The sequence below is a fragment of the Phyllopteryx taeniolatus genome, chromosome 15, assembly GCF_024500385.1.
Source record: "Phyllopteryx taeniolatus isolate TA_2022b chromosome 15, UOR_Ptae_1.2, whole genome shotgun sequence".
Classification (NCBI taxonomy): domain Eukaryota; kingdom Metazoa; phylum Chordata; class Actinopteri; order Syngnathiformes; family Syngnathidae; genus Phyllopteryx; species Phyllopteryx taeniolatus.
In genome coordinates, this window is record NC_084516.1 from 7360612 (window position 1) to 7382569 (window position 21958).

The 21958-nt window shown below is 40.1% G+C and overlaps 2 protein-coding genes across 3 annotated transcripts in view; one reads left to right on the plus strand and one right to left on the minus strand.

Moving 5' to 3' along the window:
* On the plus strand, positions 1–17331 carry mtrex (Mtr4 exosome RNA helicase). The gene is made up of 27 exons (XM_061747887.1): positions 1–156; positions 373–513; positions 2203–2269; positions 2359–2421; positions 3010–3122; positions 3218–3392; positions 4577–4667; positions 4742–4866; positions 4966–5064; positions 6001–6121; positions 6191–6322; positions 7895–7974; positions 8041–8151; positions 8225–8326; positions 10815–10940; positions 11481–11631; positions 11715–11887; positions 12093–12161; positions 12226–12351; positions 12737–12847; positions 12939–13127; positions 14440–14603; positions 14702–14807; positions 15869–15925; positions 16000–16162; positions 16374–16478; positions 17048–17331. The coding sequence occupies exons 1-27, from the start codon at positions 59–61 to the stop codon at positions 17098–17100; spliced, it is 3111 nt and encodes a 1036-aa protein (XP_061603871.1). The 5' UTR covers positions 1–58; the 3' UTR covers positions 17101–17331.
* plpp1a (phospholipid phosphatase 1a) overlaps positions 17149–21958 on the minus strand; it is a 14162-nt gene continuing 9352 nt past the window's right edge. For both annotated transcript variants that reach the window (XM_061747891.1, XM_061747890.1), the window contains exons 4-6: positions 20456–20513; positions 19246–19422; positions 17149–17912 (exon numbers count right to left, since the gene is read on the minus strand). In XM_061747891.1, coding sequence (XP_061603875.1) covers positions 17793–17912; positions 19246–19422; positions 20456–20513 — 355 coding nt within the window. In that variant the 3' untranslated portion in view covers positions 17149–17792. The remainder of the gene's footprint in view (positions 17913–19245; positions 19423–20455; positions 20514–21958) is intronic.

Sequence of the window (21958 nt, forward strand, 5' to 3'; positions counted from 1 at the left end):
CCCGTAGCGGACGTCACATGCCCGCGTTGCATTGTGGGAAGGTTGCCTTACACCAATCATGGCGGACCTATTTGGAGATTTGTTTGGCCTGTTTGACGACGAACAGAAGCCCACAACGAGTAAGAAGCCCGTGACCTCGGTCGCTCTAGTGACAGGGTAAAGTATAAACTTCGTACTGCCATATTTTCATTAATTTCCTGTTTGGTTTTGTTTTGTTTTAAGACTGAAAGGAACGGTGACTCGTGAAGCTAGCCTCACGTGCGTTGTAAAGTCCACATAATGGATAGAGCTAATTTTCGAGACGTCTAAATTCTATATTGACTCAAGACACCGCAATTGAAGTTTTCGAATTTGGCATTGTCTCTCATTCAGGAAAGCAGCAGGTCCGAACAATGACAACGATGCTCGCCCGGCTGCCAGGACCAAGAGAGAGCCCCCAGACAATGACGCAGGAGAAGAGCTGGGCTTGGGGAAGAAACCTCGTCTCACCCGGTCCTCAGCCAATGACTTAAAGTGAGCATAATATATTTATTATGGAGTTTAAGTGACGACGAGGCTTGAGGTTCTTCAGAATGCAATCAATCAAAGCTAGGTAGTGACCAAGACCCACAGCGACACCACTCCAAAAAGTTTATAATTTCCTATATTAATAGTCTAAAAGTCCTAATATACCCTGCACTATGATTCCCAAACACTGAAGTAAATTTTCATAATCATCTTACAACATTACCCTTAAAAATAACTCACTTATTGTTCAGGGTGTACAATGTACTCCAGCAATTCTAACACTAAGATGAAAAATAGTTTCCGCACATGCATACATAGGGATGATTTAATTAATGAGAAGTTTAAAATGACATACTTTGGACATATCTTTGTTGCATGCTTACTTCTTACATGTATGACCAGACTAGTTGACATTCATATGCTTTTGAGCATCTTCCAATCAGCCAATTTAAGAAGACATTCGTCTCGCCAGTCTGCTGCCGTGGCTTCGTGGAGCAGCGAAATGTCCGGCCAACAAGCCGACACAGTCTTCATACGTCTGTCCGGGAATAAGAGAACAAAGAATAAGATGGTTCTCAATGAGCATAGTGATTAGGCTTGCGTCGCAATCTCCAACTAGTCTTACTAGTCTTAAAAGATTCATACCGGCTGCACCACGGGAATGACAGCGAGGCGGAACGAGTGCAGCGGGGTGAAATAAATCTCCATCTTTGTCACCAAAATGTAATCTCCCAAAAAAATGTGCGCCACAACAACTGTGTGATAACGAGAACTTTATTCATTATTGAAGTTATATGATACAACATGTACCAACATCATGACAGTTGTATCGTTTTAAAACTTGCTGTAGGATGCTGACGTTAGTGTAGTATACCTTTGTATGCTACAAGCGTGTAGATAAAAATGACCGAAAATAAGAATGGTAGCATGGTCACTTGCCAAATATACAAGTTTATCCTCAACTACAATAAAAGAACAAATTAAATAGAAACAGAGAAATGCCCAAAAAATGTATCCTGTTTACGATGACCAGTCTTAATCACTGCCAGCCTTCCCAGTGAAACTGCAAATTTGACATACAGTATATAGCTGTCAATGGCACTGAATGAGTTGTTAAACATGCTATGCTTTGGAACATGAGATAAGACCAGTCATTGAGTTGTATTTTTTATCATTTTGTATTAATTTATATGCCGCTCTGTCAAAATATGTCTGTATATGAAACCAGTTCATGGGGCAAAAATTGTTGGGTCCGTTCTACTATTGAAAAAAATATCAACGATGTCATGGCCTGATTGGCTTCGACTCGACTTTCATCACATTAGCAGACACTACAAAAAAATATTTTGTCTTGCAACACCTACTGTACGCTAGTGATCCCCAATTAGTGGAGCGGGGACCAATACCATTCCATGGACCATTTGGTACAGAGAGAATTGTGATATGAAAATTAGGTGCTTCCGCCTGTGCCTCTGTACAAATGTCAAACCGCTCGTCTTGATCACATGATACAGTTTTGAAAATGTAAACTCACAAACTGACCCAAAAAAAATGCTTTGGACATTACAGAAAGAGAACAAGGATAGGCAATTGAATAGGTGTGTTTTTCAGCAAATAGTTTTAACTCTGCAGGATAAAATTCTGCCGAGTTTGCAAATTGGCAAATGTTGATAGTAATGCTCTTGTTTACTTCAGTCTTGCAGAATTTATGCCCCAAGTCAAAGTAGAGCCAGTGGAGAAGGTGGACGGCTGCTCACATGAGGCAAGTAAAGCAATTGCGGCATATTTATTGCCTTGATTGACTAAAGTTGTTGACCCCCCGCCCCCCTTTTTTTTTTTTTTTTTTTACAGGTCACTCTGCCTGTCAGTGATGAATATAAACCTCTCAAACCTCGAGTTGGAAATGCTGCAAAGGTATATACATATGTACATTTCTTTAAAAACATAATCCATAGGAAACATTGGAAAGGGGCCATGTTTTAATATGTAATGTTAAATATCACATCAGAGCAAAAATAAGCAAACTACTCCTAAAATTAAAATGTAAAAACAATAATACACTCTTAACTTAAATGTCGTAAGGCGTATTGTGATGGTGAGTTACTTCACATGTTTATTTTAATTGTCACACAAGTGTAAAAGCAGGTTAAGTGCTGTTGATTGTAAAATAGTAATAGAAACACAAATATTAGTCGTAACTTAAATGACAAACGCATAATGACAAACGTTATTCATGCTGCTCTTATACCTCTGTTGTCTTGGTTTTTTTCCCTTAAAGTTTAAAACCACTGTAAGTTACTCCTTTGAATTGGGTTGGTGCACATGACTTAACCTAATGTGCGTGTATTAAAAGCTCTTATTGAGGCTTCTCCTTTTGGAATAAGTGTCACAAAAAACCCAAAGGAAATGCAAAACTGAATCCTTTGAGCTAATTATTTGGTCAAATTCCAAACTCTCAAGATTTCACTGTATTCTGATGAGGGTATCTTCTTGTCTTAACAGGAGTATCCGTTCATTCTGGACCCTTTCCAGCAGGAGGCCATTTTGTGCATCGACAACAACCAGTCTGTGCTCGTCTCTGCGCACACCTCAGCCGGCAAGACCGTCTGCGCCGAGTGGGGACCCTCAATTAGCTTCAATTTACTAAAATCAGTAATGTATTGTGACGTCGCTTGTTCACCCCCCACCCGCTTCCTCCTCCTCCTCGTAGGTATGCCATCGCACTGGCCCTGCGTGAGAAGCAGCGCGTCATCTTTACCAGTCCCATCAAGGCACTGTCCAATCAGAAGTACCGGGAGATGTATGAGGAGTTTCAAGATGTGGGACTGATGACGGGCGACGTCACCATCAACCCCACTGCTTCTTGCCTCGTCATGACAACAGAAGTGCGTCACCTTTATGAATAACCCTTCCTCTTACTGTACGTTAGTTTTCTTAAGAAATAGCAGTAATGTTATTCGGACTAAGTAAATATGCCCTGGGCGGAATTGACCAGAGAACAGCAATAATGTTCCTGGGTTAGTTTCACCCAGGGCATGTTTAATTGCTTTTTGTTTCTGACACTTTGGGATAATTAAACATACCTAAAGTCAAATTGATGAGGGAGCAGAAGTAATGTTAACTGACTCTGGGTCAAACTGACACATTTGAGCAGTCTTCCACAACGGCCATAAGGTTCCTCGGTCATTTTGACCCAGGGCATATTTTAATGAAACTTGCCATGTCAAATTAACCCACGTGAGCAGTTGTCTAATATGCCTTGGGTAAAACAATTTCAACCCATGTGAGTAACCTTCCACTATGGCCCTGGGTTAAAGTTACCTAGGAACAGCAATAAGGTTACTCAATCAATTTGACCCAGGGAATATATGTGTCAAATTGACCTATGTGAGCAGCCTTTCTCCATGGCCTGGGTCAAATTAACGCAGAACCAGCAAGAAATTTCCCGGGTGAATTTAATCTGAAGCATATTCAATTGTTAATATTTACCGTTTGTGATACTTTTGGATCATTGAACAAGCACTGTGTCAAATAGACCTAGGATCATTATTGCTGTTCCTGGGTCAATTTGACCCAGGGCAATATTTAACTGTCCACCAGTGACAGAAACTAAGACTATCCCAATAAAAATGGTTTGTCATTATTAACTCAACTACTAATCATTTTGATCAATAGTTCACAGATTATGCTTAAACAAGGACCACTTGTTTTTTCACCCAAAATGTATTTTGTCTTATTTTTTTTGTACAAATATATGAAATGTAATTTACTATTTGTTTCATACCCAAAAAATCTATGTATTTTTTCTGCAGCATAACTGGTAGAAAGGTTTGTAATATTGTTGCTTAAGCAATATTGTACTGAGCAGCCAGGACAGTGACACGTGGAACACTTTTTGTGGCTACCACTAAGGTCCAGATTTGATTCTTTATTTATTTAAATATTTGTGTGGTGTCTGTCACAGATTAAAAACAAAAAACTTTTTTTAAAGATTTGACAAATCCTTTTGTGTTTACCAGACCTAAGTGAGAAGAAGTTATAGCACACTTTTCTGCTTTTGCCATGGTAGATCCTGAGGAGCATGCTGTACCGCGGCTCAGAGATCATGAGGGAAGTGGCGTGGGTCGTCTTCGATGAGATCCACTACATGAGAGATGCTGGTGTGTGAAAGAAAAGCCGTAATTAGGTGTGATTTGTAAGCTTTATACTAACTTCCGTCCTTTTTATATTACAGAGCGTGGGGTGGTGTGGGAGGAGACGATCATTTTGCTACCCGACAACGTGCATTACGTCTTCCTGTCGGCCACCATCCCCAATGCCAGGCAGTTTGCTGAGTGGATATGTCACCTTCATAAACAGGTACTAATTTTGTACATGTATTTTGATGATTCAAACTTGTATACAATTTAGAGACCGTAATCTTTCAATTTCCGACGTGTGTATGCACCTTTCCTGCAGCCGTGCCACGTAGTCTACACAGACTACCGACCAACGCCACTGCAACACTACGTTTTCCCAGCAGGGGGCGATGGACTCCACCTGGTGGTCGATGAGAACGTAAGCGAGACACGTCCATGTCACATTTACATAACTTTCTGTTGAAGGCTCAGTCGCAATTACACAAGTACTATACAGTACTACAATGATCTTTACTTATTATAGCCCATCATAGGACACTAGTGAATTAATGGAAGGAGAGCGCTGCTTATATATTTTTACACTATTCTGTTTTTCCAATTTTGTTTTATGCAATATACTCCAATTTTATACGCCATTGTATTTTATGCACTATTGTATTGTAACATTTTTTGAATTATTTTTATTTTTTTCTAAGTAACGCATTACGCCATTACCCCATTTTATTACATACTCAATTTACAAATTTTCTTTTCTATCCATCCATCCATCCATTGTCTGTACCGATTCATCCTCACTTTTCTATTATTTTTGAATAATTTCCTATACAGTTTTTACAATAATTTAAGAGGCAGATTGTTTTTGCCATTTGACCCATTATTAAATTATCAAGTCTAATTTTTTTTTTCAACAGTTTTTTTTAAACAGTTTTAACCATGTCACCTGATTTTAATTGTATTATTTTGTTATTGTAGTTTGTATTCATTTTATTTTGTGTTTGTTACTTTATAATTATATACATTTATTTCTATTACTTGTTTTTTTGCAGTACTGTAACAGAACCCTGTTTTAGCCCTATTTTATCTTGTCTATTTAAAACAAATATTTACCCTACTGTTAATTTTTAAAATTGGATTTCTTGCACTCCATTTTTTAAACAGTGCCTACACCTTGTTGTAGCCTATTTTATGAATTGTATTGTATTATCTATTTTATTGAATTTATATTACATTTTCATTCTAATTTATTTCTTGATTTAACTCTAGGTTCTTACATATTTTATTATACAATTTATTATTTTGATTTGTGTTTTACAATTTTCATCATATTCATCTAATAACTTTTGTGTTGCATCAGGGAGAGTTCAGGGAGGACAACTTCAACACAGCCATGCAGGTTTTGAGAGACGCTGGGGATTCTGGGAGCAGCAATGCGGGCAGCAAGTGGGACCCCAAAGGACGCAAAGGGGGAACAAAAGGTGAGTGAGGGGTCGAAAATGACACCATTTGAATCCAGTCAGACGATTAAACGAACTTGGCGTCCGCAGGTCCATCCAGCGTTTTCAAGATTGTGAAGATGATCATGGAGAGGAACTTCCAGCCTGTCATCATCTTCAGCTTCAGCAAAAAGGAATGTGAAGCATATGCTCTGCAGGTGGCCAAGCTGGATTTCAACAAGGGTACGCTCCTCTGGGTTCCACTAAAATAACATTACTCCACATCATCCTATCTGATGATGAAATCATACTGTGTTTTAACGTCTCATGGGGTCGAGAAACAAGTGCTCGTAAAAGTCCTCGCGTGGGAAAGATTTTCCGTCCGAATCCCGAGACCCTCGTTGACCATCCCGCCAAAGATGCATTACAATACACCAAATTGTGCTTGTTCTGTTTTATGATGTTGTGAGAACAAACAGAATTTTCCAGGAAAAAGAAACATAGTGCAGGAGGACTCACATGCTTTTATTTGACTAAAGGAAATGGACTTGACGGGAAAAGCTTACTGACATACAACATCATTTCGAAGTTTATGGACGGGACACAATGAACTACTTTGTGCTGTGGCGTAAGAATAAGCAATCATGTGGTATGAAAAGGGATGCTCAGTGACCATCATACTTGCTGTTTTTAATTTATGTTTATAGCCTACAGGTGTTTTTCATACAAAAATTCAGTGTAATAATGACTCTACTAGTGCGTTAGTGATAGACTGCAGTGCGTTCCGTTCCTACTTGGGTACAAATTCGGGTTATGTCGCCGCCGTAGGAACAGAACCTTCTCATGAACGAAGGACCCCTTGTATCTGCTAAAGAGGCGACTGAAGGGAGTATGCACCCAAACAAACAAACCACAGCTGACAGAGTCTGTGCTGAATTATTTTGGCAAATCCATCTCCAGACTTAAACCCAACACAGCATGCATTTCCCCTGCTGAAGAGGAGAGTGAAGGGAGGAACCTGTCACCAGCATATCGCAGGGCACATATGGATGGACAAGCTCGCGGTCACACTCTAAGGTTTTCAATGAACTTAATGTTTTTGGAATGTGGGAGGAAGTCAGAGTACCCAGAGAAAACAAGCAAGGACTCAAGGATTTAAACCCAGATCCTGAGAACTGTGAGACAGATGAACCAGTCATACACAATGTTGATTCGCTTTTCCATAGCTACATTTTTTGTGGTGGGAAAAAAAAAAAGGTTTTGTTATTAAACCTGCTTTGGCTGGATGCGATCGTTCACGGTTCGTAGCATGCGATTGGTACCTGGGGAGTGGGTGTTTTTGCGTGTTGGACTGATTTGACATGATGACGCCCTCACGTCTCAACCACAATAACCAGACTAGAGTTATTTTGTCACGGTTAGCTTGTGCGTTTCCACGTAACTCCAAAAGGAGAACACACGCTCGTAGTTGCTGTAGGTCACAATTGGGGGCCAGACGCTCACACTGAATTAACCGGCCAACCCGACTCCAGCTCCAGATGTCAATTACTAGGTCCCTTCCCTTAAAGGCACAAATCCAACACAGAGATACTACAGTACGTACAGTAATTGCACTTTATAAAACGTTTATTTCTTTACATTCTCTTTTTTAATACTATTTTTCTTTATCAAATACGCATATAAATTTGGGGTATTTTTGGGGTAGATGGAATGGCTTGATCCCATGTCAATTCAATTCAATTTATTAAGTCAATGGTTCCGCTATAGCTTCTTTTCGTTTGTGACTTTCAATATTAGTTGGTGTTTTTGTTGCAGAAGAAGAGAAGCGTCTGGTGGAAGAAGTGTTCAACAACGCGGTGGACTGCCTGTCAGACGAAGACAAGAAACTTCCTCAGGTGAGAATGGCCTTAAAATGGCAGCCACATGTCGTGTTATTGTAAAAACAAAATGGTGTTGGTCAGGTGGAGCACGTGCTGCCGCTGTTGAAGAGAGGCATCGGCATCCACCATGGCGGTCTTCTGCCCATCCTGAAAGAGACCATCGAAATCCTTTTCTCGGAAGGCCTGATCAAGGTAATTATTGTGCTCGTGATGGAGATTATTGGAATGACGTCGTTTTAACGGCGCCCCCGTCTCGCCATTCCAGGCCCTGTTTGCCACTGAGACGTTCGCCATGGGCATCAACATGCCGGCGCGCACTGTGCTCTTTACCAGCGCCCGCAAGTTTGATGGCAAGAATCACCGCTTTGTAAGAACACACACGTCACATAAACCTGGGATGGGTAAAGTATGGCCTGCAGGCCACATATGGCCCAATCCTTTCTTTAATCCGGCCCACTTAGCATTTACATTACTCAACTCAACTCATCTTTAATTATGGAGCGCTTTAAAAACATCCGTGAAACAAAGTAATGGACATAAATAAAAATCAAACATAAAACAAATATAAAATGATAACATTAAAAACAAATATTAATGATGATAAATGCATAAAATATTCATTTTTAAAAAATGCCTCTTTAAAAACATTAGCAAGAGTCCTGTGATGTTTGTTTTTTTGCCAACATTAGTTAATTGAAATGTATTTCATTTTTTATTCATTTAGCTCATTAAAGAATTGTTGGTTGATTGTAAATATAAAAAAATATACCAGGACAATAAACTTTATTTTATTAGATAATTGGTTAGTTAATTGTAAATACAATTTAAAAAATAAGCATTCATTTTAAAATAATAAATTTGTAAACATGAGAAACTATTATACTAGTAAAATGAAGTTTTTAACATGCACTTTTAAACTTTGTGGTCCCTTGAGTTCACAAGTTCTAAAAACTAAAAACATATGACAAGCGAGTTATGTGGACTTGAGATGAGATCCACCTATCTAACTCAGAAACCCTGCAGCTTCAAAAGGCCTTTATAAGGTTGTGAATGGCTGCTGCTTCGCTCGCCACATACAGAGCCACGTGTTGTTTATCTCTCTCACATACACACACACACACACACACACACACACACACACACTACTAACTCAATATGACACAGACACACACAAGCGAGAAGGGAAAGGAATGGAGATGAGATCTGCCTTCCAAGAAGCTCATCTGCAACATCTGGTGCTGCTAACCCTGCCAAAGCTCCACGCAGGCACTCGTTTATACACACACACACACACACACACACACACACACACAAGGGTTTCGCATCATGAGTGCAGCCATCACATGCCTTACTTGAACGGATAACTGCAGCACAAGGACATTCTCGTCCCCCATGCAATTCTAAAATAGATCTGTTACAAAAATATACTGTATAATAAACTAGAAATGTATTTGATTATTGCATTGTATTTTTTTCATAAATGTTATTCTGGCCCTTGATAGAGGAAAACTGCTAACTGCCACACACAGGTTGCACAGGTTTTTGTACTTCATCAGATCCATCAGCTGGATCTGCTGGGTCAATACATCGCATTGTCCCAATGCAAGCAGACCGTAACAAATAAGCACCAAAATTGTACTACAGCGAATCCCTGTTTATCGTGGGGATACATTCTAGACCTACCCGCAATAGGTGAAAATCTGCATTATGTAGTAGAGAGATGTATAAAATAAATGTTTTTTTTAAATGGTTTTACCACTCCTACATGTTTTAAACACATTTAAATTTAAAATACAAGTATTCTGTAGTGCCTGTTCTCACTGCTCTTTTCATAGTTTTCCAAATAATAGGGAAAGCTTGCTTGCTTCAAGCTGTTTGTCACTCCCAGTTGAAGTTCACTGTAAAACTGAACAAAACAAATGAGAATTAAATATTGTTTATTTAAACTGGGGAACTGTACGTCCACCAATACTACACACCAATATTACTTCACCAGCTTGACATATACCTTCCGAGTAGAAGCCATATCAGCCTTGTGGAGATACTTTAAGGTAAACACGTGTGCCAACACTTTTAGCTGAATGCAAATTATGCTCTGCTCAGTTGCCGATGGAGGCGGCCACCCCGGAAAGCACAGAGTTTCGAGCACCGTCGCTCGTGCTGCTTAGTCTTGTCTATGTACTCCCTTTCCATAGTGTTCAGACTGAGACACCAAAGAACTGAAATGCCTTGTTTTAAAGGCTACATTTAAGCGAAATGGGTGGCTAGACTGTAGGGGGGGGAAATGCTGTTGTCAAAGCTATGCTGTGTTCAAGAACAGTTTTTCTGTTGAACTTGGAACAGTATTTGGTTTAAAAAAAAAAAAAGGATTTTGTCACAATTGCATCACCCCTGCTACAATGTTTTGTAGAATTCAGTTGTTTTTGCGTTATACGATGAGTTAGCACATCTGCCTCACAGTTCTGAGGACCGGGGTTCAAATTCCGAACCCGCCTCTGTGGAGTTTGCATGTTCTCCCCGTGCCTGGGTGGGTTTTCTCCGAGCACTTCGGTTTCCTCCCACATTCCAAAAACGTGTGGTAGGTGGATTGAAGACTCTAAATTGCCTGTAGGTGTGAATGTGAGTGCAAATGGTTTGTTTCTATGTGCCCTGCGATTGGCTGGCGACCGGTTCAGGGTGTACCCCGCCTCCTGCCTGAAGATGGCTGGGTTGGGCTCCAGCAGCCCGCGACCCTAGTGAGGATAAGCGGTAAAGAAAATGGATGGCTGGATGAACTAATCAACCAACTAACAGTGATGGAAACAAAACCTTTCGCCTCACATTTATATGCGGGTTGTCTGTTTCCATGTCTGTAGATTACCTCAGGCGAGTACATCCAGATGTCAGGGCGTGCGGGCAGGAGAGGAATGGACGACAGAGGCATTGTTATCTTCATGGTGGACGAGAAGATGAGTCCGTCTGTGGGCAAACAGCTCCTTAAGGTAATAATACGGCCACGTACGGTTGGCCAGGTAAAAAAAAAAAAAATGTAAATCCAAATCAATATATGCCATGGAACGGCTGTCAAGTAGACAGACAGTAAGCGGTTGCGTTTCTTACGACTTCAGGCAGATGTAAAATTCAGCATGAATAATCTTCGACTTCAAGCAAGCATTTCAATAAAAAGGCCTCTATAAAAAATAACCGTCAAATGCAGTTCTCCACGACTGTTTTTTTTTCTGTTGCCATTGTAATTTTAGTTTTATTCTCATTAAACTAATTAATTTCCCTGACGGGAAATTCAGTTTTAGCTGAATTTATGAGTGACTATACAATTTCCATTTGATCTTTTTTAAAAGTCAATTTTGACTTGTAACTTTTTTGGTTTTGTTTTTTATATTCCTATTCAATTTTAACTTGCAGATCAACTGCTGTGGGCTATTGTCCATTTTGTCCGCTCAAAGCCTCGGCCCAGTAATTGCCTTATATGGCCGTGCGGCGCCACCGTTTCCGGTAGACTGATTTGTGATGTTGTCACGCAGGGCTCAGCGGACCCTCTGAACAGCGCCTTCCACCTGACGTACAATATGGTGCTCAACCTGCTGCGCGTGGAGGAGATCAACCCCGAGTACATGCTGGAGAAATCCTTCTACCAGTTCCAACACTACCGAGCGCTGCCCGGCGTCGTTGAGAGTAAGCTCCCCGTTTCGGCCGCCCCCGTTTCGATCTCAGTGCGACGGTACTCGTCCCAAAACATCTGCCGTTTCCCCGTGTAGGAATTAAGAAGCTTGAGGAGGAGTACCACGCCATCAAGATTGCCAACGAGGAGAGCGTGGTCACCTACTACAGGTACCGCCAGCAGCTGGCCAAGCTGGGAGAAGACATCCAGCATTTCATCCACAAGCCCAAATACTGTTTGCCCTTCCTGCAACCTGGACGCCTCGTCAAGGTAACAACCTCGCGCTTCTTCCTTGCTACGTGCTAATGCTAACTGCTCTCTCTAGCTCTATCTATCTAGCTGTACGATATCTATTATAATGTTTTTATGATCATGAGAAGCCAAAATCGAAGCACTTCAATGAATTGTCCAACGCTACTCTTGTTTAGATTCTTTGTAACACTCTGACTCACTCGCTGTGATTGCTCATTCACAGGTGAAAAATGAAGACGCAGACTTTGGCTGGGGTGTCGTCGTCAACTTCTCTAAGAAGTCAAATGTGAAGGTGAGTCCTTAGCTTAATTCACAAAAAAAAGTCGGCGCTCACACGTCTTCCCGGGGGCGCGCAGGTCAGCACGGACACCGAGCCGCTCTTTGTGGCCGAGGTGCTGCTGCACTGCAGCAAGGACAGCATCAAGGAGGCGGCCAGTGAGGCGGCCAAACCCGCCGCCCCGGGCGAGAACGGAGAGATGCAGGTATGAGCCAAGATGGATTTTTGCAGATTTTCTTCATTCCTTCATCTGTGATGTGGTCAATTTAACTCACTGCCTGAACAGAAGTGCTTTTTTATTTAATAAAGAGATGCAGGTGGCAGCTGCACGGTGCTTGAGTGGTTAGCACGTCTGCCTTACAGTTTCTTTTTCAAAATGGTTCCATGTCAAACTTTTGCTCTCTTCCTGTATCGATTAGTACCACAGCCTGTTTATGCGACCGAATCATCTGCCTTGGCTACATTGCTTGTTGACAGCAGTGAAATTCTTTAAGCCTCCCATCGTTACGCCACATAACCTCGTTACTACCAATGTAGGATTGATTTAACACAATAAGAAAATGAATTAATCACCCCTGAATGGATTCTAGGTGGTCCCCGTGATGCTTCACCTGCTGACGGCCATCAGCTCTGTGCGTCTTTACATCCCCAAAGACTTGAGACCCTTTGACAACCGCCAGCTAATGCTCAAGTCCATCCGGGTACCACCAATACACCCTTCAAAACTCGTCATTAATAAATGTTTTTTTTAAATCATTTCATTATATGCACATCTTTACGTTTGAAACGCAGGAAGTGCAGAAGCGCTTCCCGGATGGCGTCCCCCTCCTGGACCCTGTGGATGACATGGGCATCCAGGACGCGGGGCTGAAGAAGGTGATCAGGAAAGTGGAGTTTTTGGAGCACCGAATGTACTCGCACCCGCTGCACAGCGACCCCAACCTGGAGGCCGTGTACTCGCTGTGCGAAAAGAAAGCTCAGGTGGGGCCACTTTTTCAAAATGTTTGTCTTCGCGTGTCATAAAAGTCATTCAAAGATAGCAAACGCTGACATTTTCTTTCCCGGGTGAGAATAATACAAAAAAAAAACCCTGAAAGGGTCAAATGAAAATTAAATTCGCAAATTAACAAATGTACACTTGCTACAAAGTATACCAATTTAGGAATTACATAAAACTATTTAAACAACAAATACACAAACTGCATTTAAAAAAAAAAAAAGCACATTTACACAAATTTGCAAAGTAAATGGTTCATCTAATGATAAAATAAAAATATATACACACACAATTTGGCAAATTACCAAAAAATACAGTCTGAAAATTTACGAAAAAATGTAAATGTTCTAAAAAAGAAAAATTAATAATGTATAGTATGTAAATTTACAATTGAACAAATGCAAAAGAAAACTACACAAACTAAACAACTAATTAATTACTGCTCACAAAGTAATATAAATGTTTTAAAACTCATTTACAGAAATTTCTTTGACAAATATTCACAAATATGAAAAGCATACAATTGATTTTTAATTTAGAAAATAAAATGTACTCAATATTTTCAACTAAATGAATTCAATTTCCACAATTTATTTGAACAAATATACACAGTATGCATTTGTTAAACATTTTAAAAATAAATCAAAACAATACAAATAATTTAACAGTTACACACATTTCAAAATGTTATCAATTTAAATAAATAAACAATTTATTTTAACACATGCACACAATCTGAATTTAATCCCAAATATTTTTAATTGTAATTTATTGAAATATACAATTTGGCTGCAATTCTGTCTTTCTTTTTCTTTCTTTCTTTCTTTCTTTGTCTCTCTCTGTTTTTCTCTCTTTGTTTCATTCTTTGCCTGTCTCCTGATAAATCATCCCAAAATACCAAACACTTCTGCTTTCTTTCCCGTACATGCTTAAATGGCCGCCCTTTCGTCGTCTTTTCCGTACCAGACTGCTCGTCACCCTTCATATAAACACAGGAAGAGGAAGCCAGGCTACTGTATGTTCCAAATAGTCCACCGCTTAACAATTACTACTAGGAAAATTCATTCACAAAAGATTACAAATGTAATGCATATGATAAAATTCCACATAACTTTATATATGACGTATCAGTAAATATAATAAAATATTTGAGTAAAAATTAAATGTAAAATATATATTGAAACGATTTAGCAAATTTACACTACACCATTTGAACAAATGACCAAAGGATACAGGGAGTTCATAAAATGAGCAAAGTTATAATCAAAGCATAACTTAGGCGTGTGTTTGTTTCAGATCGAGGACCACGTGCACACGGCCAAGCGCGAGCTGAAGAAGGCTCGCACCGTGCTGCAGATGGACAAGCTCAAGTGCAGGAAGCGAGTGCTGCGACGCCTCGGCTTCGCCAGCCCGTCCGACGTCATTGAGGTGAAGGGGCGCGTGGCTTGCGAGATCAGCAGGTTAGTACCTGGGCCGCCATCTTAGAACGGCGCTTGATCGTGCTACCTTCGAGCTTGGGCCATTTTCTGACGTGTTTTTGTAATCATTTTGTGTCTAGTGCTGACGAGCTGCTGCTGACAGAGATGATGTTCAACGGCCTCTTCAATGACCTGACTGTGGAACAAGCCACCGCGCTGCTCTCCTGCTTTGTCTTCCAGGAAAATGTACAGAACAAAACACCATTTCTTTCGAATTTGTAGATTTTTTTGGGGGGGGGGGGGGGGGGGGGAGATCTATCCTCTGTTCTTAGCTGAGAAACTTGCCTGTTCAGAATAATCATGGTGCTGAAGTGAGTTGAGGAGCTTCATTTAGACATCATAAGACCTTTGTCGCAGTTTTATGGCATCTTTATGCAATTACTGTAGAGTATAAACCTTTTTTTTGGAGGGGGTCAATTACTAGGGCCCTATCCCTCTGCAATGTTTCACTCGGCAACTTCCTGTTTTCCACGTTTAAATATCTTTAGCTATTCGCAATCCTGCTTTATTAAATCCAATAAGCAATTTACACTATACAAATAGAAACAAAATACATACACAAATATATAAATAGAACTGTTTGCAATCTTGCAAAGTATTCAAAAGTAATCATTTTTAATTTGGTTTATAAACTGAAAAATTACCAAATAATTTTGCTAATACAAATTTGCAAATTGCTAAATTGAAAAAAAAAATCTGCCATTTTGCAAAAATCTATTGTATGTTTACAGTTTAATATTTGAATCAGTTTATATGAAAACATCTACAAAATATACTTTACACGTGTAAATGTGAATGAAATCTTTTAATTTATAAATAAAAATATACAAATGTAATACTTTTAAACGTGCAAAGTATGCCATTTGTAAACTTGAAAAATTAATACAAAAATGTACTATTGATAAAATGGATTATTTGTATTAATCCATTTGAAAAAAACAAGGACTAAATACAAAGAGAAATATTTATTTTAGTCAAAAGCAGAATGTAATTTTTGTAAATGTTTATAAATGCAAGAGAATGCAAATGAAATCATTATATAATAAATGAACATTTCCAATTTAACATTTAAATTTTTGAATTCTACATTAGAAATGATATTTTAGGGAAGATTTCAGATCCACTAAATAAGCAACTATGGCATCAAGCAAAGTGACACTGAGTGAAATAGTGCCACATGTGTCCTGCAGTTTCCTTATTAAATGTCAAATGCTGTACTAAAAATCATTTTTCATTTGTTGTTTCAGGCCAGTGAGCTGCCAAAACTGACGGAGCAACTTGCCGCCCCCCTCAGACAAATGCAGGTACGGTCCAGTCCTCGAATGAGCCCTGCCACCCGCGGCCGCTGGCTGACGCCTGTGGTTGTGGCGCTTCACAGGAGTGCGCCAAGCGCATCGCCAAGGTGTCGGCGGATGCCAAGCTGGAGGTGGACGAGGACGAGTACTTGGGCCAGTTCAAACCTCACCTAATGGACGTGGTCTACGCGTGGGCCAACGGCGCCACCTTCGCGCACATCTGCAAGATGACCGACGTCTTTGAAGGCAACGTTTCGCTCTCTTCGCGTCTCACTCCTTGGGCTACAATATTGACAACTGTGCATGTGTGTTGTGTTGTTGTGCGTGTGGGTGTTAAATGCTTTATTGTGTTATGTATATTGGTGGTGTGTGCGCTATTGTCTGTTAGTGTTGTCTTGGTGTGCGTTTTCTTTGTTAGTGATGTTGTTGGTGTGATTGTATGTATCCTCGTCTACAGGAAGCATCATCCGCTGCATGCGGCGTCTGGAGGAAGTGCTGCGACAAATGTGCTCAGCCGCCAAAGCCATCGGCAACACGGAGCTGGAGAACAAGTTTGCTGAAGGTGAGAAAGTGGACAAAGGTATCGGGGGGCATGCCCCAGGGCTGGGCGATTAATCAATATAGTCAATTAATTGAGATTTTTATTTTTTTCCCTTGGGGGCTTCCATAGTTGAAAGCACATCGTCGCTGATGCGCATGCTTACCCTAAAGACATGGTGGTAAACAGAGGATCACGTTTACAAAGGGTTCAGGGGGTGGCATTGCAATATGTAACAGGGCATGCCTAAAGCCTGATGCTGTAGTGGTTTATTTTTTTATGTATGTATGTAGGATATTTTTTTGTTTGCATGTTCAGGGACCAAGTTAATGTAAGGAAGCAGCACCTTTTAAACTATGCTAATGTGATTTCAATAGTCATCTTACTTTTTCTTGAAGGGGGGAAAATATTTTAGATAATTGGATTTATTTATTTAATACATAATCCTACTGTGTTTCATTGAAGCAGAGTTTATCAGTTGTTACATAAGTGCATTTTGAATGGCAGTTGCACAAGCAGTGATTTAATGATGGCATTAAATGCATAAATGTCTGTTAATGAATGTTAATCAACTTTTGTTTGTCTCCCTGCAGGAATCACAAAGATCAAAAGGGACATCGTGTTTGCCGCCAGCCTCTATTTGTAATCCCAACACGTCAGTGGCATCATGGCTTCCATTTTGGCACCCAGCAACTTCAACATTGAAATCATTGTTTTTAATTGCATTCAAATGACTCAACTCCACATCCTTTTTTCTTAGTGTTAATATGTGATATGGCTTTATTTGTCCTGCTTTTGTTTTAGACACTTGTACATATTTAACATATGTTTTTGCAATAAAAGTCTGTGTGGTTGACAGACAGAAGACACAAACATACTTTTGCGGGTTCAGTATTTCTTTCTTTTTCCAAATACTCTTCTCAGGCCCTAAGTTGCCTTGTTTTGGGATATCACAGCAGCAGCAGCGCTAGCTTAGCAGTCACATGAAGGCCTCACAGGGAAAAAGTGCCGCATTTGCAGTAGTTTATAACCTCAACATGAACCTCAGAGGGAGCTTTAAGTAGATTGACTCCTGGTAGAGAAATGCACAAAGCAGGCTTACGTTACATTCACAGGTTATACACAGTAGTGGTCTCCCCTCATCCTCTCGTTTCACCGGTGGGTGCATGCAATACAATCTTACCACCGGCTCAGTAGATAAAATGGCGCCCTTCCTGGACAGTCTTTAGCCAGCATCCGTCGCTGGAAGCACATTTAAAAGACAACGTTCGAATAAAATAAAATAGGAGGCCTGAGGTGCATCAACTCGGCATGCAGGCGATTAAAATGTGCAAGATTTTAGTTTGGGCTTTCAAAGTGGTTTCCGTTGGTGGGGGTCTCCTGGAGGTTGGTGTGGGGGATGTTGGCCTCCTTGCGGGCCTTCAGGGACTGCTTGAAAAAGTCGGACACGAAAAACACCTGCGTGTGGGACCAAAAAGGCAGAATTCAGGCTTTGTGCAGTCCCTAAAGCAACTGACTACTACCCCTCTCTCAAATTCACCCGAGAGACCATTTACAGTGGGTATGGAAAGTATTCAGACTCCCTTAAAAAAAATATTCATATTGTAGCCATTTGCTAAAATCATTCGTTCATCCCCCCCCCCCTCATTAATGAACACACAGCACCCCATATTGACAGAAAAAAAAATGGAATTGACATTTTTGCTGATTTATTGAAAAACTGAAATATCACACAGTATTCAGACCCTTTGCTGTAAAATATTCATATTTAACTGAATATAAAAATATATTATATATTACATATTTAACTGGTGCAGTCCATTTGTTCTGATCATCATTGAGATGGTTCTGCACCTTCATTGGAGTCCAGCTGTGTTTGATTATACTGATTGAACTTGATTAGGAAAGCCACACACCTGTCTATATAAGACCTTACAACTCACAGTACATGTCAGAGAAAATGAGAATCATGAGGTCAAAGGAACTGCCTGAAGACAGAATTGTGGCAAGGCACAGATCTGGCCACGGTTACAAAAAAAAGTCTGCTGAGTAATCGGGGGAGAAGAGCCTGGGTGAGAGAGGTAAAGAAGAACCCAAAGCTCCAGCGATGCAGTCGGGAGATGTGAGAAAGTTCTAGAAAGTCAACCATCACTGTAGCCCTCCACCAGTCAAAGGAAAGATGAATGCGATATCCTGGACGAAAACCTTCTCCAGAGTGCTCAGGACCTCAGACTGGGCCGAAGGTTCACCTTCCAACAAGACAATGACCCTAAGCACACAGCTAAAATAATGGAGTGGCTTTAGAACAACTCCGTTACTGTTCTTGAACGGCACAGCCAGAGCCCTGACTTAAACCCAATTGAGCATCTCTGCAGAGACCTGAAAATGGCTGTCCTCCAACATTCACCATCCAACCTGACAGAACTGGGGAGGATCTGGAAGGAGGAACGGCAGAGCATCCCCAAATCCAGGTGTGAAAAACTTGTTGCATCATTCTCAAAAGGGTGCTTCTACTAAACACTGAGCAAAGGGTCTGAATTCTTATGGCTGTGTGATATTTCAGTTTTTCCTTTTCAGTAAATCTGCAAAAATTTCAACAATTCAGTTTTTCTTTCTGTCAATATGGGGTGCTGTGTGTACATTAATGAGAATTGTTTTTTACTTAAAACGATTTTAGCAAATGGCTGCAATATAACGAGTGATAAATTTAAGGGGGTCTGAATACTTTCCGTATCCACTGCACGTGCTGCTGTTTCGGTTAGCAAAGGCAGTTCAAGGCATCTGGACTCACCACCAGGATGGCCATCAGCGCCCCCTGCAGGAGGCCAGTGAGCACATCGCTCCAGTGGTGCTTGTAGTCAGACACGCGCGACAGCCCCGTGTACACAGAGGCTGCGATCAGGAAGAACTGGATGGTGGGCCTCAGCAGGCGAGCCCACTCTCCACGCATACGGGCCTGCAGGTACAGCTGATGTGACACATTTAAAAAAAAAAAAAAAAAAGCAAGAATAGTCAGCAGTGTTGTGTGTAGCAAAATAAAAAAAATTAACAATAGTGGTGTGATGACAATACAGGACTATGACTATACTATTTTCTGTACACCATATATGGACATGTGCACACAAAGCAGCAATAATGCAGCAAAAAGTAGATGTCAATAAATAGTAATATACCCTTTTACAACTGCAGTGGCTATAAAATGTCTACACACCCCTGTTCAAATGCCAGGTTTTTGTGATGTGAAAAAAATGACAAGATAAAGCAGCTCAAAATGTTTTCCACCATTAAGGTAACCAAAAATCTGGACAACTTGAAATTTTATTTGAAAGATAAAATTATTTTCCAGAGAGGAAGTGAAAATAAACAACTGAGATAATATGGTTGCAAAAGTGTGCACATCCTCTTTTAAATTGGATGTGGCTGTTCAAAATTAAACATTCAAACTAATTTTAATGGGCGCTAGCACACACCTGCCACCATTTAAAGAGCCTCTGATAAACGCTAAATAAAGTTCCGATGGTCGACTTTTTTTTTTTTCCTTCTTAGCTGAAACCTAAAGGTTTTGCACTAGCTCTGATTTATATTTGGAACTGTTCATAATTCCCTCCACCTTGTTTTTGTTGTTGATCACTAAAGCGTTTTTTTGAACAGGGATGTGTAGCCCTTTTTATATCCATTGTAAATTAAGAAAAAGTAAACAAACAGAATTTAATACTACACTGTGAACAAGGAAACAAAGTTCATAAGAAGACAGGAAGTCAGAGTACTATGTATATTAATGTTTCCTGTTTTTACCACACAAGATAATCAAGTAGTTCCTGTTTTATGCAAGGATCCTCTTATTTATTTCAAACTGTGACCTCATCTACGGTATTTGCACATCATTTATGTTACATGCAACTGAAAGGTACTACCTTTTTACAATTTATTTTTTGTTGCCTTTGTCCCAGTATTTATAAGCAGATATTTATCCAACCAGTCAAGTAAATATGAACACTTACCGCCAGGAACAGCATGCAGTACATAGAGAAGGATGAGTGGCCGGAATAGAAAGATAACCTGTGATGGGAGGAAAACAAATAAAATAAAAAAAAATTACATTCAAAGGTTGCCTTTTCAGAGACAAACTATATGGAACGCCTAACAGGAAATGAACTGTAACATAACGTGTAAGTACAATATGCCAACTCAAGGTTAAGTCAACAAAATGGGGGTCTTCTTTATCCCCATCTTCACTTTATTATTAATTTTATCATTATTATTATTAATAGTAGTAGTATACACTGACTAGAGAACCTATTTTTACACTTTATTAGAATTTAAAATAAATGGTGGTTGACAAAATGGAGTTTGACCAGTTTTTAATTACTTTTCTTATTTCCATTGTTTTTAGAAATGTGTACAAAATGGATGTGGGTCAGTTTTAACATCTTATTATTATTATTTCTATTTTGGAAATATTAATCAAATTGATGTCAGCCAGTTTTTATGTTATTTCCATTTTATTTGGCAATATGAACAAAATTGTTTTCTACTTCTTTTGGTGTAGAAAATGGGTGGATGGATTATTATTTCCATTTCCAATATTTCAATTTTATTTGAAAATATGAACAAATTGGTAGTTGACCAGTTTTGACATATTATTATTTGCATTTCATTTGGAAATATGAACAAAATGGAGGTTGGACAGTTTTTACAGCTTATTTATCTGATATTATTATAACACAGCAGTTAGCTAATTTGTTCACGTATATGACCCTTCTTATCACTAACAAGTGTATGTGTTCACTGTGATGGGTTAAATGCACAGAACAAATTTTGTGTGCATGCATGCATGTTCATGACAATGACAATAAGAGGAGATTCTTCTTCTTATTGAAATGTTCAAACATTGCCTACACAGACACACAGCAGCAGTTGCATTATTGCCATTTCCATTATTTCCTTTATATTTGGCAATATTTACAAAAGAGCCGTGTACTGTTTATTGAACGTGGTGGGCCTGCTCCTGCTCCCTCCCTCCGTCTCCGGGCGAGTTCCAAAGGAGGCGCAGGAGGAGTCGCATTGCAGTAAGACGATCCCCCGCCTGCTGCCCGTCTTACAATTGGCTGATGTTTCGACACATAAAAACTTTTATTTAGTGGGCACGCTGCAGGTTGATGAGGCGGAGGAGAAGGAAGATTGGCTCCAGCAAACCCAAACAGTCAGGCGGCCACACCCTGGAAATGTGGATGAGGCCCTGGAGGGATGCTTTGTGCTGCCAGATGAGGGCCACCCCCGCCCACCCCTTCACTATCCCTGCGCTCTAATTAAGAGAAGGGAAGCAACGTGGAGCGGCTTTGGAAATAGGAGCCGCACATCCTCTCGGCAGAGAGCGCTTCCTGCTGCTCACCGCCGATAACACAAGCACACACAATCACACTCCCCACCCCCCCCCCCCCGCTCCCGAAGGTCACATTCAACCACTTGCCTCAATCTATTTCAGTTTCCGCAGTACAAATATA

Bases quoted from the DNA above. Each gene is read 5' to 3' on its own strand.
- mtrex (XM_061747887.1), top strand. From the start codon at position 59: ATGGCGGACCTATTTGGAGATTTGTTTGGCCTGTTTGACGACGAACAG. The intron at 514-2,202 runs GTGAGCATAATA...TGTTTACTTCAG, and splicing joins TCCTCAGCCAATGACTTAAA to TCTTGCAGAATTTATGCCCC. The intron at 10,941-11,480 runs GTAATAATACGG...GTTGTCACGCAG, and splicing joins TGGGCAAACAGCTCCTTAAG to GGCTCAGCGGACCCTCTGAA.